General features: G+C 33.3%; 2 protein-coding genes across 2 annotated transcripts; both read left to right on the plus strand.

The window, feature by feature from the left end:
• The first annotated feature begins 8,418 nt into the window (after positions 1–8,418).
• On the plus strand, positions 8,419–14,407 carry LOC133688150 (uncharacterized). Its single transcript, XM_062107549.1, has 12 exons — positions 8,419–8,589; positions 8,692–8,726; positions 8,817–8,898; positions 9,005–9,083; positions 9,650–9,846; positions 10,084–10,140; positions 10,543–10,702; positions 11,246–11,462; positions 11,804–11,911; positions 12,908–13,033; positions 13,160–13,211; positions 13,632–14,407. Exons 1-12 carry the CDS (start codon positions 8,482–8,484, stop codon positions 13,782–13,784), a joined length of 1,374 nt encoding a protein of 457 aa, XP_061963533.1. The 5' UTR covers positions 8,419–8,481; the 3' UTR covers positions 13,785–14,407.
• A 1,457-nt stretch (positions 14,408–15,864) lies between these two features.
• Positions 15,865–18,299, plus strand: LOC133688748 (probable E3 ubiquitin-protein ligase RHC1A). Its single transcript, XM_062108351.1, has 2 exons — positions 15,865–16,048; positions 17,035–18,299. Exon 2 carries the CDS (start codon positions 17,142–17,144, stop codon positions 18,066–18,068), a length of 927 nt encoding a protein of 308 aa, XP_061964335.1. The 5' UTR covers positions 15,865–16,048; positions 17,035–17,141; the 3' UTR covers positions 18,069–18,299.
• The last annotated feature ends 1,082 nt before the right edge of the window (positions 18,300–19,381 follow it).

Consider the following 19,381-nt stretch of genomic DNA (forward strand, 5'->3'; position numbering starts at 1 on the left):
TAAATTCAGATGGTGACAAGATTATTTAACAAGTTAAGATATGCGATGTCCGAATTTACTTAAATTTCCTATTTAAAAGAGAGAGAGAGAGAGAGAGAGAGAGAGAGAGAGAGAGAGAATGCGTTTGTGTTAATCGATAAAAATCAAATCAATCATGGTGTTTCTTGATCAATGGCCCACAATGACGCCTAGGTGGTATTTGGACAAGGAAGAAGACAAAGGTGGAGACTTTCTAGACTGATAGAAATCAAAATTTAAAAGTAAATTTCAAACAAAAAGGGCATAAATGGCGCGAGCGGTGATGTAACACATTAGCGTGGCATGACGAAATGGGTGACGTGTACATTTTTTTAATAATATTATTTTAAAAAATCAAAAAGAAAGAAAGAAAGAAAGAAAAATTCAAAGTAGAAGGTCTGATTTGATATTTTTTGTCGAAACAAACCTGACTGGTTGTTTATTCGAGAAATTTACGATTTAAATTCCAAGTTAAATTAAAATAATATATTAATTTACCAAAATTTATTTAACCAGATCGGATTAACACTTGATCTAGTTAAATCCAGTTTAGATCTTGTGGGGTTAATGATAAGAATTATTTTTAAAAAATAATAAAAATATTAACTTGGAGCAATCCAACGATTCACATATTAACTTATTAACCCAACAATTCATATCCTTTGCAACCATGCGATTTGTCGTTTCCACATTTTAAATAATGTTTTTTTCCCCGGTTTTCTTGTTGCATATGACGAAAGCTTTTGGGATTTTTTTTATTTTTATTTTTTTTAGATTATTTTGATATATTAATGTTAAAATCATATTTTTTATAATAAAAAATATTATTTTAAATTTTTTAAAAAATACTTTAATTTTTTTTTAAAAAATAACAGTCGTTAATAGGAGATAGTGCTATCACCTATGCTCCCCTACTCTTTAGCTTCTCCTGTCAACTTCAGCATGGCTTGGCTTTATTCGGCTTGGGATTTTTAGATATTCTGTTATAACGGCGTTATAGGAGTTTTTAGCGAGCAAACACAAAAGATACATTATAATTATTTCTCTCCTTTAAGGGTTTCCAGGAACTTTTTCTGTAAAAAAGGTGAATTTATAAAAACGTCTTCTTCATTTTCATTTAAATTTAAAACATTAGCATAATTTATTAAAAATATTTTGAGACAGATTTTCTTCATTTTAAGACTAAATTTGGCTGCCCACAAGTAAACGGATGGATTGATGAGAAAATTCATTCCTTTATTTTTAAAATGAAATGTGAAATACATAAATTAGCAAATAAAATTTTTTCCTTCCTTTTTCTTGGGAAAAATTTTAACTTTATGATGAACACTTTTGTTATTGACAAATTTCACTAATTAATGCATAAAGAGTCGACTTCTATAATTAATATAAGAAAACAAGTTTCCAAGTAATTAGTGTTGATATGAAAACTTTCCACAAAATTCACTATAATTAGCGTTTGAATGTTGTGGATACGAGTAGCAGATGAAGAATCTATTGCATGAAATCATTTAATTGTATAATCTTATTTATTTTTATATTTTAAAAGTATTTTTTTTATTTTTTTTTCAATTAATTTTTTTTATGTTTTTAAATCATTTTAATATACTGATGTTAATTTTTTTTAAAAAAAATATAATTTTAATATATTTTTAAATAAAAAATATTTTAAAAAGTAATCGTAACTACATTCTCAAATATTATTTTAAGATTTTTTTTTAGAAAATATTAAATTAATTTTTTAAAATTATTTTAATATATTAAAATAAAAAATATCTTAAAAAATAAAGATCGCTTAATTCCCTAACATACCATACGTAAACAAAAAAGAAAAGTCAAGGGTAGAGACCGTGGGGTCTCAGATGCAATGTTTTCGAATGCGCGGAATTTCCCATTAGCTATCACAATAACCTACAGCATTTAATAAATTCGGTAGAAGGGAAGAAGAAAGGATCGAGCTAGTGGGATACTTGGGGATTTGTTTCACTAAATTTAGCTCAAAATAACCTCTTCAAAAGTGGCACGCAAATGACATTCTAGCTAGGTCCATGCCTTTTGCCTCTCAAATCATGCTGCATATATAATTTACCTTTCATGCCATGCTTGCCTAATTTAGGAAAAATTATTGTTCATGTTTCATCAAAGTATAACACCTTTAAATACTTCTTTGGAGTTTACAATCATATTTGTATCATAGTTATTAAACATGGTTAGGTTTAACAAGTTGATTTGAGAAATTTGAGACTGAAATCTGACTTAGATTAAGTTTTAAGTTGAATAAAAATAGATATTGAATCAGTAAAACTTAATGACATTACAAAGTACAATCTAAATACATTCAATTTAAAATAAAAAAGCAAAATAACAGTAAAGATCAAATAACATGGATTAATCAGACTAATTCAGCACCCTAATCATTTCGGTCATTTTCTAAATCAATTCCATATCTAACAACTACTATTTATATAATCATTAAAGACAACATAATAAGTTCAAATCCTATTGTTTATTTCAATGGCTTGAAAGAATGAAACACGGGGTGAAGTTTGAAAAAATCAAGCATTAGTATTAAATCATTTGAGGAACAATTCAACAACCAATTAACTAGCCAGGCAGGAAGCAAGAAAGCAAGCAAATGGGCGATCAACAAAACATGATCCTACTTATCTCATGCAAGCAAAATCTCTGTGGGTCATGCTTTGACTTCAACAATACAAAAACAACACAAACAATGAAAAAGATGCATGGAGGGTAAAACATGGCCACCATGACATTAACAATACTTGCATGGAGACTTTTGCGAGGGCAACCTTGCTTGGTGAGGCTTCCCCTAGCGAGACACAACAATCGAGCCACGTATAAAATTGTTGCACTTGTTCTTTGTTTTGATCTGCGGTACCATGTCAATCTTGATGTGGATTGCTCTCTCGTCAATTATCAATGGTGGTGGATGTGTTTTAATTTGGGATGGCAAGCTTTCACCAAACTTTTTTTGGCTTAATCTGAAGGCACACATCAATCCTTGTAAGATGGTGTTTGGTCGTGAGAATGGTGACGACCAAGGAAGGATAATCATGGGTTATATATTATTTGCTAACGTGGCATGGAAGGAAAGGAATTAACTTCCCTTCGTTTGATTAGATTTTACATGAAGAAGTATAAAAAATAGTAATTTCAAGGTGTCAAGAGATTATCTTGGATTCACTTAAAAAAAAATAAAAAAAACACAACGTGGAGATATTTTTATCAATTTTTGTGGATCATGGATTTTACCTCTCTGTATTTATTTTTTTATTTCAAATGAACTTTAAAGAATAGCTAATAAAATATAATTAATTATTTTCTTATTACTATAAAATTTCTCATTTAAAATGGTACTGCACTAAATATTCAAGTTAATTGAAGTTAATTTGTTGTAATTGTTGATTATTGAATTTGTTTCAAAATCTACATTTACCAATGTCCCTTTTCAATTTCGATAAACTTCATTTTTCATTGTATATATTCATTAATATTTCACATCTACCCTTAGGTGTTTGAAAGTTTTCAATGTAACCCTCTTAATTTCCAAAAAGATTTTGTGTGTTTTTTAAACATTATTATAACTTTTATGGTTTTAAAAAATAAAAATATTTAATTGTGTTAAAAAAACATATATTTCATTAAAACTGTTATAAAATGATTTTTTTATATAAAATAAATGAAAAATAAACTGTTTTAACTTCTACGTAAAGTCCAATACAAAAAATAAAAACTATTTAGTTAACTAAATATTTTTTTCTTCTATGGTCGAGTCTCTTAATGTTATCCTGATAGCTAAATAGCTCATTTAATCCATATATATATATATATATATATATATATATATATATATATATATATCCCTCACCATAATTGATCAATGAATCAATTAACTCATAAAAAGAAAATTTCTCACTATTTACTTAAATACTTTAGAAAAAAGAGTTTCAAAGGTGGGTTAGCGGTAAGATCCCATTAGCCAATCAATTGTTAGGGGTAACCTTGAAATATATTGTAACTTCAAGGATAGTATTGGAAAGATCAGATATGCCAGAGTGAAGATGAAACATCTTGAAATTGCAGGAGCAAGAATGAAGTTTAGCCTTAAGGAAGATCTCAACGAATCGAGACCTTTTCTTATCGATAACCAAGTTGAAACGGTGAAGATGAACTCCTGGGCTTGGAGATCAGGAACACCTGCAAAAAATTTTTGAAAAATAAAATTGAGTAGAGATGCAAGGATCCTTCAATGCTTAGACAATGGATGGAGGAGTAAAACGGAGAAAAGGCCGTGTCACACAAGCAGACAACTATCATATGGGTATACAGTCCCGAACGCGAGATCTCATGGGCAAAGAAAAAGACCCTCGGTCTATGCCTTCGAGACTGTCCCGAGCCCAGAGATATGCTCCTTTCCGAGAATAGGATGCACGACCTACCGAGTCTGAGGCTGAACCTTGCCTCGCGCCTCTCGTCGAGCGCTCGGTTGAGGCCTCACAGTGGGGGTGTTAAGTCTGGACTCTGGACACCTTTCAGTTTTCTCCTCGAATATTTGGTCCCTTTTTATCTCTGCATTTCTTTGTTTGTTTGTTTGTTTTTTTTTTTTAATTTAGAAAAAAAAATACAAAGTGAAATCTACATAGTGGTCCCCTACCTATGTCTAGAGCTAGGGTTAATGATGATATGATGGGTGTCAGTCACCGGTGCCTTCATCAATCGATTCACCAACCATCAATCCTACAATATCACATCTGAACTTAAAACGGTTCTTTATGATTGTTTTGCGGATTATTTTTAAAAAATATTCTTTTATTTTTATATTAATGCATTGAAATTATTTAAAAAATAAATTTTAAAAACTAAAACTACTTTTAAGAACGACGTAACACCATAAACAAAAGCCATGTCAAATATCTCATAAGGGTATTTAAAACATTGATAAAAATTATTATTATTTATTTATAAATATATTAAAATAATTTTTTATCTTTTAAAATTTATTTTTAACATTAACATATCAAAACATCATAAAACCATTATATATATATAAATATATTTATAAATAAAATTAATTGATTTAGAACATAAAAAGAGGCTGCAGGCTGGAGAATTGTTCAATAGAATCATACAGTTTTGTTTTTCGTTCTTAATTAATTATGTAGTATTATAGAATCAAAATCCATTACCTATTACTTGCCACCTATTTTTAAAAATCTTGATGTGATCTATTTCCATTTTCCATGCATAATATCTTTCTATAAATCCACACCTGGTAATTAATAATAATAATAATAATAATTTGAAGTTTAATGAGATAGTGAGATGTCATAGTTAATGCGCTTGGCATGGCTAGAAACTTGCAATGCACCTGGTCATGGTTGGAACTCGGAACCCAGATGACTCGCCAGCAAAGCCTGTTGAGCACAGGAAAACGAAAGGGAGACCCACAAACGTCCTTGTACAAGGATGGATGAGGTCTCAGAGCTCCTGTCACGGAGCCATCGAAAGGCCCTCCATGGACGGTACCTGTTCTGCATGTGACCATCACCCTCCTCATAATATTATTGCTTTCTTGGAAATTTACATGAATGTTAATTGTTCTTGTTGATCTATCGCTTTTAATGGTTATTTCACAATTAACTTGAATGGACTGCTGCTGCATGCTGAAATTCCAAGGAAATGATAGGCTCCACCTAGTAAATTAACCCGAGTTTGACTTAATTAAAAATTTTAGTTAAACATCTGAAAAAGATGTTAAAATAGTAAAACTCGGTTGATTTGGTTGATATTTTTTTCTTGATTGATGTAGATAAATTCTGTCAAATTAAAATAATTAAAAAAATATTATGATATTATTTTAATAAAAATAATTGAATCGGTAACTAGAGTTATTTTATGAGCAAGTCTTTAAATGGAGTCTCTAACAAAAATGATAATGAGAATGAGAAGGAGAATTCTAGAAACTTTGTGGACTTAATTTTTCTCCTACCTCAGTAGTTTTTATCTTGCATGAAAACAAAATTCCAATTCGTCTATTCCTCATGCAAAGCACTTGCTCGTTTTATTCAAGTTAACCTATCAGCCTCACGAGCATCATATAAAATGTTGTTGATGATTCTAAAACCGGGCACGATCATATTGCTTTCCTTTGATAAAATTATATATTAAAAAAAGATTAAAAAAAAAAGAAAAGGAAAAGGAAAAGGAAAAGGAAAAGGAAAACATATTGCTTTGACTAAAAAATGGTCCATCTCGGATTAATTAACTAATAAACATATCTTTTAACTTTAACAAATCCCAAAAAAAATCTCTATTTTCTGGGATAAAAAGGCAGCAAGTAAGGGCAAAAGGGATGATGAAAATGATGGTAAACTTTGTTTTTGCCTGGAGGACATGGATGAACCAATGGATACCTCAAGCGTTTAGCTCAAGAAAAGGATAAAGGCAGAGAGAAGCAAGAGAAAGCGAAGCACAAGCCTCTTTGAATGGCTCTCGTTCTTTCCCTTTTTAATTTCCTGTAAAAATTAAATGGAATCTTCTTGTCTTGTCTTCCCTTTAGGGCACAGAAGCTCAAGATTTATTATGAACTCGCACCTTGGAAGTTATGTGTACAAGTAACTTCCAAGATATTCACAGATAAACATGAATCATACCTTCTTATCTAGAATCAAGAAGGGAAAATTGTAATCGCGGGTTTGGTATTGAAGTATAAAGTGGTTTTTAAAAGTATTTTTTTTTATATAAAAATATATAAAAATAATTTTTTATTTTTAATATCAACATATTAAAATATAAATTAAAAAAAACAGTAAAAGTAAAAATTATGAAGAATATCAAAAGAAAAAAAGATGTCTTATACGTTAACATGTGAAAATGTCAATGTAATTTCATCAAAATTAAGTTTTATTCAGATAATTTTAAGAGTACATTTCGTATATTGGCATAAATTCAATAAATTCTTTTAGATAATAAATCTTAGGATTTGAAATTAAAAAAAAAACAACGAAGAAAGTATATTGTGTCCTTCTTGAGCTCTAACCAAAAAACCTCTTCGAACTTCGAAGGTAGAAAAAAATAGTTGTCGGTTGGACGACAACTCGTTAAATCAAAATATAAATTAAAATACAAGTGTTCCCCTGTGTGGTTTGAAGTGGGCCTCCCATGCTATTTTTACAGGTCCATGGGCCATGAAGGTTAGTACAGATTTTAAATGGGCTATTAAAGGGTTGACCCAAAACTATCTTAAATTATATGGGCATGGGTTTGGTTGGGTTGGGCTACCCATTTAACCCTTTGAGAAATTGCTCTCTTCTATCATATTCTTCTCTTTAAAACACTTATCTCTACTTCAAATAGGTAAGCTCTTTGTGAGTGTAGAATTGCGCTAGTTTTTGTTTTTAGATGTGTTTTAAGAGTTTATTTTAATTAAAAAACATTAAGGTGGTGTATTTTTTGGGTATTTTTTATGGTTTTTGATGTGTTAATGTAAAAAATAAAAAAAATAAAAAAAATTATTTTAATATGTTTTTAAACAAATATATATATATATATATATATATATATATATATATATATATATATATATATATATATATATATATTGCAAGATACACGAGATATCTATGGTATAAATACCTAAAAAAAGCCCTTTTTTTTGTAGAATCGGATTAAAGAAAGAGAGATGTGCTAACCCGTGGAAGAGAATTGAGATCAATTAAAAGAGTAGTTTACAATTGGAGAAAAAATAAGAATTGGTCCTTAAAAATATTACTTATACAAATTTATAATTAAATACCATGTCAACTAAAAAATTACTAAAGATTATGTTTGGTTGGTGTCAAAAGACATAGACTTGAAGTTATTAGGCGGGGAAGACGTGTAGATATAAAATAAATATGTTTTTAAAATATTTTTAAAATAAATTTTTATCATTTTTAAACGGGAGATACAAGAAAAAATATCTCAATTATTTTTGTTTTTTTTTTTTTGTCTTTGTCTTTAGACAACAATCAAACATTACTTAATATTCTAAATAGTAACACTAAAATCATAATAAATCCTTAAAAGCTTTAGAAAAAATAAACCTCCCAAAACTCTAAAAAAATCCATTAAAAGGCTTGAGTTACAATATTATACAAGGAGGAAGTTGCTAGGATAAATGAAACCAACTATTCACAGATGATGTTCCAATCCAATCCAAGATAAAAATAAATAAATAAATAATTTGGGTACTTAATTATAAAACAATAAGACTCCAGGCCCAAACCAAAATCTTGTATGGGCTTTCTAAAGAATTTTTGGGTTCCTATTTCTAATTTTATCCCTGTGGATTTTGGTTCGATTTGTTTTTTCTTATTGTATAAATAACAATCTAATAAAAAAAAAATTACTTCAACCAAAAAGGATTCTCAATTTCATAGAAGAAGGAAAAAAGAAGCAAGGATGGGAGAAAATACAGTGCCTCAAGCTTCTTACCATTCATCATCAAGTCTATATAGCAATTCAACTGACATTGATACTGCAGCTCAAGATGTACTCTTGCGTGAACAAGTAAGGGTTTTTCTGCTTTCTTTCATCCTCTCCTTTGTTTCCCATCTTTTTTGTTTTTGAAAATTTCATCTGGGTTTGCTTTATTTTCTCTGTTTTTGGTAGGAAATTGAGACACAAAGAGTCATTCAAGGCCAAAGGTTGGTGCTTTATTGGTTTAGTGGTAGTTTAAAAAGCAAAATAGAATGGCAATGAATTGTGAATTGTGTGTGTTTTTGTGAGTGTTTTAGAGATGCAGAAAGTGAAGGTGGAGCACCTTCTAAGGATAATACTGATGTCTTCGGTGAAAGGAGAGACCCTAATGCCTTAAAGGTCTGAAGTTTGAATGTTTTGTGATTCAATGATTGTTTGAGGGTTTATTTTGAGGGGTTGTTAATGGGCTGTGCAATTTGTTTTACTGTTATGGATGTTATTGTAGGAACATTTACTGAAGATGGCTACTGAACATCGCTCGGAAATGGCTTTGAAGCGTGGGAAGCCTGCTGGTGCTGAAGAAGGTTGATAATGTATTACAATCTTTCTTTTTTTTATAGTATATGGTTGCATCTTTATTTTGATTTTGTCCGTCCTGTTTCTGAATATAGAGAGCTTGTTAGTGTGTGTAACCGTAGAGGATTTACTCCTGGAATATTGTGAGACTAAATTTCCTTTCTGAAAGGAAGATGAAGACTGTTGATGAAGTGGAAGCTGGTCTTGTCATTAGTGAGAGTGCTGGACGAAAATGGAAACTAAAATGATTGCAGACCTATTAAGGAAGGTATCAGATGATGAGGAAAAACTGGGAATACTTGTACAGACATGTGCATGCAAAGAGGTTGATAAAAATCTCAAAGTTTTTGATGGCCACTGAATAAGCTCTTGCTGGTTTGAGGAAATATTTTGACTTGAAAATAAACCATTTACCAATGCTCTAACTAATGGAAGTCAACGTGATTTTTGTTTGAGACAACCATTCAATTTTGAGTTGCTTATGCTTCTTTTTATATCGCATCACTGTGACAACAAAGTGAATAACTCTGGATATTTTGTGGGCAGATGGTCTAATCCGTTTCTTTTCTGGCAGATCATGTAGAAATTGGGAACGGATACGGTGTACCAGGTGGAGGTGCATATTATGCTTCTTCAAGGCCTGGCCTCGATAGTGAGTCAGAACAGAAGTCGGCTACAAAGGATCTCCCAGAGTTCCTGAAGCAGAAATTAAGAGCAAGGGGTCTCCTGAAGGATGATACAGTAAAAAGCCATCCATTGAGAACTGATAATGCAAGTTTTTCTTGGTCTTTGAGCCTCTTGTTTCTTTCTTTTTTGCTTCTTCCCATGGCTTTTTTCCCCTACTTGTTTTTTTACTTGGCTATTTTTAACATTTTGGAAATTCTGAAATTTCTCTTCATTTAAACCTTTCTTGTGCATCCCAACTATGATTTATTTTTTTCCTGATGTCTTCCTTTCAATCTATTATTTTAGTCCTTTTACACATTGCCTCATAATTTTGTTTTGCAGAAGTCGGAGACTGGTTCAACACAAGCTGTTGAAATCCGGAAGTTGCCTCCTGGATGGGTGTGTCTTGATCGCAATATATATGTTTTTATGCTTTATTTATCTGTCTAAGGATAAACTGCTTTGCCAATCTTTGTGCATGAGAACTGTGGCATTGGAAATTTTTGGAACCTGCCAAATGCCTACCATTTCATATCTGGTTTGCTTGTATTAGGGGAATTCAGATTTGGTTTTTGGAGTACTTAATGTTCAGAGTCGAATCCTAGAGAGAGAATTTCAATTAATATGCCTCAAGCACTTCTTATTGCATAAGATATAATGGCAGTGTATTGACCTTGAACTTCATAAAGGGTTAATGAATTTCAACTTTCTATGAATATCCAAGTTTTGATGCCCTATGCCGCCTTATGCATTCTTTCCAGCACTTCTTTTATGCTGCTGTGGAATTCTATCTATGATTAGGTGGAAGCAAAGGATCCTGCTAGTGGTGCTTCATATTATTACCATGGAAGCACCGGAAAGACCCAGTGGGAAAGGCCAACTGATATGCCTTCAACTACATGGACTCCATCACCTTTACCTCATTTAGAAGATTGGGTGGAGGCATTGGACGAAACTACAGGTATGCCATAAGTATCCAGCTGTATATAAATGAAATGTGAGGCAAAATAGTAAAGAGGGGCTGGGAGAGGGGAAATATATATAGTCACAGTTTGTAGTTCCTGAATACCATGCATATAACTAGAGTCCTGCAAGTAGCTTTTTTGGGGGCATTAATGGATTAAATCATGTTTTTTCTAGTTTTTCCATGTTCTAATGTTTAAGTTAAGGATGGTGTCAAGAGACTGCTCGGTTATCAAGCAAAATAACATCTCCTTTAGGTTTGCATTGACATCTTGCTCTCACCCCTAGATTGTTCCTTGTTTTAATATTATACAATTTGAGCTATATCACTTTGAGGTAGATTTTGCTGTGCTTTATCATTTGTTTAATATTCTGTGTGTGGTTAACCTTTGTAAAGTGTGGAACTGCAACAAATTTCCTATAAACATGTAGGACTTCACTGAAGAGTAATGGAGATCAGGAAAAGAAATGAGCATTCAACTTATTTGCAGATTTTTTCCCTTTCCCTCTGTGCTTAAAGCCTTTTGTTTTCCATGTGCAGGTCATAAATATTACTACAATACGAAGACCCATGTATCACAATGGCAGCATCCAAAATCATCACAGCTAGCCTCACAACACTCTCACATCTCATATTCTGGAAATGCTTCTAGTGGGAATCAGGACAATAGATCATCCGAGTCAAAGAAATGCATCGAATGTGGTGGGTGGGGACTTGGCGTTGTGCAGACTTGGGGTTACTGCAATCATTGCACACGGTAAATCATCAGCAATTTATAAACTGGGTTCTCTTCCTTTTCCCTTCATATTACTAGTATGCCAAAAAAGAACTGCATAAGCATGTGTGGTGGTTGAAACTCAATTTCATTAAGCCATGTATTCTGTGTTTGATTTTCATGTCTTTTTCCCATATATTCACATTTGAACTTTTTATGGTTCAATCTTCTTATGACACACCTTCTGCTGAAGTTGCAGTTGGTATTGGGAGATTTTTTAAAGTGCATTGCTTAAGACCAAAAAAAGAAAATTGTCTTAGGCAAAGCACGTTGAAATGATTCATTATTTATTTACATATTTTTGAAATGCTATTGGATTGCAGAGTTCTGAATCTACCACAATGCCAGTACATGATGCCCAATTTGAATTACCAGCAGCAGAATCTTGCAAATTCGAAGGGTGATCTTGAAAAAAATGCTCCAAAACAGAGGTACTTGATCTTACTTAAATTACTTGGAGATCACTTCTCGCTTCAATGACTTTGGTTTTGTTGTTGAGTTAACTTTTTGAATGACCATGACCCTAAATACAATTTAAATTCAAACTCTCATGCAATCAACCAAGAATTCTCTAAAAAGATTCAGTTATGGTAAAGCTATAAAGAAGAGGTCATTTTGTTTGAGGAATTAGATTGGGGGTATGTGACCTACAAAGGGGACTGTCAAACCAGGGGCTGTAGACTATGGGTCATTGCTTGGTGCTATAGGAAAGTCTTGGACTTGCAATCACAAGAATGCAGTTTCTAGTCTTGAGAGCAGGCACTCAATGCAAAACTGTTAATGAGTTGGACTATCTCCTAATCTGAGCCAATGACACCATTCTTGTTCTGACATGACCGAGTAATTTTCTTCAGAGCAAGTGGAAGTCACCTGAGCTGCAGACTCCAAGGCCATCTGAGCACATGGATACTATATTACTATTTACTGATCTATCCCACTTTTGCTGGTTTTATTAGGGTTAGCATTCTAAGCCACAACTCATGCAATGGGAGTTCACTTGTGGGTGGGGGGCGGATTAGTTCATGCTTGACATGTTAGTGTCTTGGTGTCTAGGTGATGAAGTCCTGCATTCAGGAAAATTAACCAAAGGAAACTATTTTATACATCTTTGTCTCCCAATCCATTAGTTTGACACTTTCAGTTTAACATCTAACCTGTTTGAGGAAATATAAACCTGTTGGAAGAATAAGGAGACAACTACAGCCTTGTGCTGTTAATGAGTACGAAGAAAGAAATAGTCATGTCACCTAATTTAATTGAGATTAAGAATAAAATCAGCTCTTCTGCTTGATGAATTCCTATACTTCAAGCACAGCCTCATTGACAACAAAAGAGAGAAGATAAAGAAAGAGAATCAATAAAATTAAATGCACACTTATGCACACAAGTTTATTTGCTTGCATGTGTAATTGATTTTGAATTGCCAGGCCCAATTGGAAACCTCCTGTGGGAAAAGGAAATAGAAGAGAGAGCAAAAAGCGTGCCTACAATGATGATGATGAGTTGGACCCCATGGATCCAAGCTCTTATTCAGATGCTCCCCGTGGCGGCTGGTATGTGATGAATAGTTTATTTTATGCCCATCACTGATCTCCTCTTTGGACATTTTTTTCTAGATATGTAAACAAGGAGAAGTACTAGAATAGTCTATTAATCTCATCTCTCTGTTCAATCTGCAGGGTTGTGGGCCTCAAAGGAGTTCAGCCTCGTGCAGCTGATACTACTGCTACGGTATGCCAACTTTATTTTTCTTGATGAACTTTTATTTTCCTTTTTCTGAGAGAGTTATTATGCTGCTACATATAAAGGTGATGGAGGCTATGCTGGTTCTGGTCAATGCATGTCATAATGTGGCAATCGAGTGATTATGCCTTACCCTTCACCTGACCTCCAACGTATTTTTCAACGTTGAGATTGTATATTGCAAAATTATTCTGCTAAATATCATATCACCCAGCATTTTGGTCAGCAATTACATGCTGGTATTTTTTCCAAGAACATTAAAATTGACACTGTGCATGTACTGCTATCTCTCTCTCTTCAAATTCGCACATGTTTGTGCACAGAGATGAAAATATTCATGCTGTATCTGCTTTATAGCATATTTGTATTGTACTCACTTTTTGGTGGTTTTATGCCTCTGATTGTCAGGGTCCGCTATTTCAACAGCGACCATACCCATCACCAGGAGCTGTCTTGCGAAAGAATGCTGAGGTCGCTACACAAACCAAGAAATCCAGCTCTCCTTACATGCCTATATCCAAGAGAGGAGATGGTAGTGATGGTCTTGGAGATGCCGACTGAGGTTCCTATGTAAACGGAGTTGAATTTTGTCCTGGTGCATTCATCCTTAATTTTATATGTGGTGCCGCAGCACTGCATGTTCCCTCTGCATGGAAGAGTTCTCTTCTGCAACATTACTGGAACCACAACAAAAAGATGATCGTTCTAGTTCTACAAGTAACTGGGACTCTCTGCAAGGCAGGTTGTTGTATTTGTGACCGGCTGATTGATAGTTTGATACCTCCTAGTCATTTGACTTTTCTTCGACAAATATATCATTTGTTATGGTTAATTAAGCTTGCCTCCAACACAAGCATCTCGAACTGGAAGTTTATACGGGGTGCAAAGAACTTCTGCACAGTTGAAACAAAACGTAGAAAAAGAGAAGGAATGTCTTCAGTTTGACACAAGCCTGAATTTTACACGATTTGCTGGACTAGAACTAGCTCGAGCATCAATATCACATAGATTTAGCAGCTTAATTGTGGTTTAGAAAATGTTGCTGGTATTCTAGTGCTAGTCTTGTAAATCTCTTGCCCCTGTATTTGTCTTATTAAATTCTCACATGTACGAGTTTCTTAGTGGACAAAAACATTAATGTTAGTAAGATAATGTTATCTTCGACAGCATCTTTTCCCCTACAATTATTATGGCAAAAGCACAACCGAGATGAGGAGCCAAAAACAATAAGCCCATGTCCCATGCTAGGAAAGTAGAATAACCTTTTTCCTTTGTCTCTTACCAAACTTCTGTCCATATTCCAGAAGTTGTTCATCATGGTGGACCCTGAACTACTAGCTTTCCAAGAACCTATGATCATGCGATGCTCTTGGCAGTGGGAAGGAAGGTTCAGTGATAATTTCCACTAGCTGGCCACCAAAACAAAGATTAGACGACAAACAAAGGAATTAATGCAATTCGCAAATCTCGTTTTTGTCCTAGTAATCAACACTCACCAAGATAAAATAGTTGCTCTATGCTTGGTAAAAAAGCAATCAAATAAATAAACTCAATAACTAGCAATCCCAATTTTAAACTTATACCACGTTAATATCTAGAGATATAAGTGACAGGAATAATAAAAACAGAAAGGATATGTTTTTTTCGTACTTGTTTTGAAAGGATGTAAATTGATTTTAAAATTATTTTAGAGATAAATTGTTTTTTTATCTTTAATTTTATTCACCAACCAAATATATTTTTATAATTTTTTATATCTCTTTACAAAACACTAACAAAATACAATTTAAGGATAAAATTTTAAACTCAAAACATTGATTAGAAAGAAAAATGTGCTATTTAGTTTTCTATAAGACAACAGTGGATGATGTAGAATTCAAACAACACTGTCATGGAACACATAACAATTGTTTAAGGCCTGTTTGTTTTTATATTTTAAAAATATTTTTTAAAAAAATTAAAATTTTTATTTGTTTATTTTAAATTAATATTTTTTGGTGATTTCAAATCATTTTGATGTGCTGATATCAAAAATAATTTTTAAAAAATAAAAAAATATATTTTAATGTATTTCCGAGTAAAAAACACTTTAAAAAGCAACTGTAACCATACTATTAAACAAATTGAATGAACAAATAACCTATACTAATAACAAAATTAGCTTATACTAATAATAAAATTGAACATCTACAACCATCAATTACTAAAGAAACAAAATCTAACCAATAGATATTGTAAGAAAGCAATTGTGATAATTATCAAATATAAATGAGTCAATTCAAAATATTATTTAAAGATTTTTTTAATAATTAAAAGAAGTATAAAAAATCAAAACTTGTTTCATTTAAATTTTGATATAATCAACATGTCGCAAATCAATCAACATGTCGCAAATCAATCAACTCTCGATGGACTCAAAATAAAATCTAGCTGGACTCAAATTCCAAAAATAAATGACTGAATTAACTCACCAAAAACAAGTATCAAATGGAAAAACAAATTTGGAAAATGTGGCATTGAATATTCTTATTATATACATAAATCAACAAAAAGAAAGAAAAGAAATGGTGATGTTAAGGTCAATAAAACAGCAGTAAGCTACAAATTCCAAAGGTGAAAACATCAAGAAAGTAAGAGATGATCAGAAGTGACACTTTTGAACAACAAAAATAAATACAGATGGTGTATCACGCACCACGTGTATTTTAGGATAAACAACCCCCACTTCACTTCCAATTTTCACCCTTGTGCACACTCCACTCTAGACTCTACCAAGTCTCTTCTCTCCCACTACTGTGTCGGTTAGATCCATAACTCCTGTTCAGGTAGCTTAAAGTTTTTATCTTTTACTAATTCCTGCTTTATTTTTATAGAAATCTGTCAGTTCTTGATGTTGCTTGAATGTGATCTTGAAATATATGTTTCCTTTTCAGGGTTTGGTCTGGTTTTTTTTTTGTAATGTTTTTGTGGGTTTATGGAATTGGTTCTTATTGATGATTGAGTTTAGGAAATGAAGTAAAGATGGAATCTTTTTAATCTCCTGTTTGATAAAGGGATTGAGACTTATTCAAGTGGAAAGAAAAATTATGCAAAAAAGGGACCCTTTTTTCTGCCAATTCTGCTATTGTGGATAGTTTATTATATATCTGGATCTGGGTTCTTTTTATTTTTTATTTTGAGGGGATTTTATTGTATTTTTTTTAGATAATGAATTCACTGAATAATTAGCCTTCATTTTATTTATTTATCTATTTTGTGTGTGTGTGGGGACAAATCTGTAATTCATTGGCTTTTGATAGATATCGACTTTCTCTGATAGTTGATTTTAGTTTCATAAGTGTATGCTCGGATAGGCTTGAGAAATTGCTTCATTGCTTATTGTATGATGAGGTGGCTTTCATTTTCCTTGAAGGCGTTATTTACTGTGATGTGTTTTGTTACTAATCATGTGTACCTATTAATTTTCAAGGGCATGTTGAAGTATGAGGTTATACTCTCGTTTTTTGTAGTGATGTATGATTTTTGTTGTTGTTCAACGTTAACATCTGAGGGAATTGTAATTAATAAATGCATGCTTCCTAACCTTTTGATTGTGTTGCATGGCATGGTGAGGAGCTATTTAGAAAGCTGGAAAGATTTTTTAGTAAACAATCACCATGAGCAAAATGATTAAATAGGGGGCTGTGTCCATAGACGTAGGGATTCTTACTGTTTTTTGGGTGAGAGGACTTTCATATAGTGGTTGAATACTTTATCAGATTGCTTAATAGTAAAAGGTTTATATTTGTTGTGGTGGTTTTGTCTTTGTCAGGCGGTATGCTGTAGGGTAATAGTTATAGCTTGAGGCTTGTTGAGGACGAGAGGTGGGTTTTGTGTTCTGAGCCTTTGCAGAGTGAGGAGAGTAGAGAAGTGAAAAGGATGTCAAGCAGCAGAAATACCCACTGGTGTTACAGCTGCAGGCGGCCAGTTCGACTGCGAGGGCGAGATGCAGCTTGCCCCTACTGCAGTGGAGGATTTGTCCAAGAACTTGATGATATGCATCGCATCAACCCGTTGGATTTTTTTGGAATGGACGGTGATGATGATCATGACAATATGTTTGGGCTCGTGGAAGCTTTCTCAGCCTTTATGAGGCAACGAATGGCTGATAGAAGCCATAATCATGATATTAGATCTAGATCAGATTCAATTCCTGAACATAATCCAGGTTTTGGTCCTCTGTTGATCTTTGGTGGCCAAATTCCTTTTAGGTTGTCTGGAAATGGTGGGTTTGAAGCTCTCTTTTCTGGGTCTCCTGGTGTTGCCTTTGCAAGAGGTAATGCCGGTGATTATTTTGTAGGCCCTGGACTTGAAGAATTGTTTGAACAGCTTTCTGCTAATGATCGGCGAGGCCCTGCCCCAGCAACCAGGTCATCAATTGATGCGATGCCCACTGTTAAGATCACACAAAGGCATCTTCGCACTGATTCACACTGTCCAGTTTGCAAAGATAAATTTGAGCTGGGATCTGAAGCAAGGCAGATGCCATGTAATCATTTATATCACTCAGATTGCATAGTTCCATGGCTAGTCCAGCACAACTCGTGCCCTGTTTGTCGGCAGGAGCTACCACCGCAAGGATCAAGCAGTGGACACAGTTATCAAAGCTCAAGCTCTCGAAGCAGAAACAGCAATTATAGTGGAAGGGAGAACAGTAGGGAAGGAAGACGCAATCCATTATCTTATCTGTGGCCCTTCCGCTCATCCAATTCGAGTTCTAACCATGATGAGACTCCTGGAAGCAGCTCACCAACCATGCATGAAAACAACCACCAGATGGGGTATTCAGGATGGCCTTTTAACTAGGGATGTTAGTATGTTATAAACACGGTATGTTTTCATTTTCTTTATGATCGTGGTACCTCCATTTATAGTTGACTTAATATCTTGGAGTGAGTGGTTTGAGACCTTGAAGTTACAAGTGTGGAGTCTGTTTGAAAGGCAATTCAGGACCTTTCCGTGTCTTCGTTGCAACTTTTACTGTAAATGACTTATCTTCGCATAATCACTTGTGCTTATAATACTATCTGTTTATAATTTTGGTTGTGCCTGATGGTGGTATTGAATCTCCTTAGGTGTTTGCACAGATGAACTTGTTCATTGTCATTTTTTTGGTTGCCCGCCTCCCTTGTTTCATTAAAGTTGGCAATGGGAATGGAAGATTTTTTTCTTCTTCTAAATCTGGGTGGAATCATCCCACCCAAAATAAAAGATGTTATCCATGAAAAATCTGGGTTGTACTGATTCGTGTTCTTTGAAGAAGGGGAAGAGAAAACTTGGAAATTTCAAGGGTTTTATAATGATGGACAAGCGTAAATTTCATGGTGGTGGTTTTTCAAGTTTCACACTTTTTAAACATCTATAGAGACCCATCAATGGCAGATATTATTGTGGAAATTAATTCGAATCAAAGGGCAAAATAAAGATGTAGTCAGGATGTGGTTTATTCATTCATCGTGCTTCCTGTCCGCTGAATCTGCTGCTTGAAAGGCTATATAGCCCTGTGGTTGTCTTTAATCCTCCCCGTTCTACTCTACTTCCTCAGATTCCGCCATTCCTTCTGCTGATCATCCCACTCCATTTTTAACAATTTTACACTGATTGGCAATCTATTTCAATTTAACAGCAATAGTATATCCCAAGAATTACGCTTTATATTCTGTCAACTTCTGGTTGCTTCAAGAATCCTGCTTCTTTATGGTAGCCAATTGTAACCGGGTTTTACTTTTTATCTTCCCAGCAATCAAGTTTCAATTTTAAGGGGCTTGTCATGGGAAAACCAGGTCCTTGGATTCTTTTTTTCTTAAATATTAAATAATAATAAAATCACAAAAAATAGAAAATAATCTGAAATGATCATTAGCATTTATGAAAAATTCAGTTGAGAAATACCAAAATATTAATTATTTTAAAGGGTTTTTGATTAATGATAAGGATACGGGATGAAAAATTTTGTTCAAAACAAAATAATTTAAGGATAAAATTGACTAAATTAATGGTGCATGTCTCAATGTATCACAACTCCAATAGTTCAAGAAAAAAAATGCCATTAAACCTGAACCTCTAGGGAGGATGACGGACAGCGGGAGGCCCTTTTCCAGCCCTAAAGTAGAAAAGAG

This window comes from Populus nigra, chromosome 3 (assembly GCF_951802175.1).
Source record: "Populus nigra chromosome 3, ddPopNigr1.1, whole genome shotgun sequence".
NCBI classification, from domain to species: domain Eukaryota; kingdom Viridiplantae; phylum Streptophyta; class Magnoliopsida; order Malpighiales; family Salicaceae; genus Populus; species Populus nigra.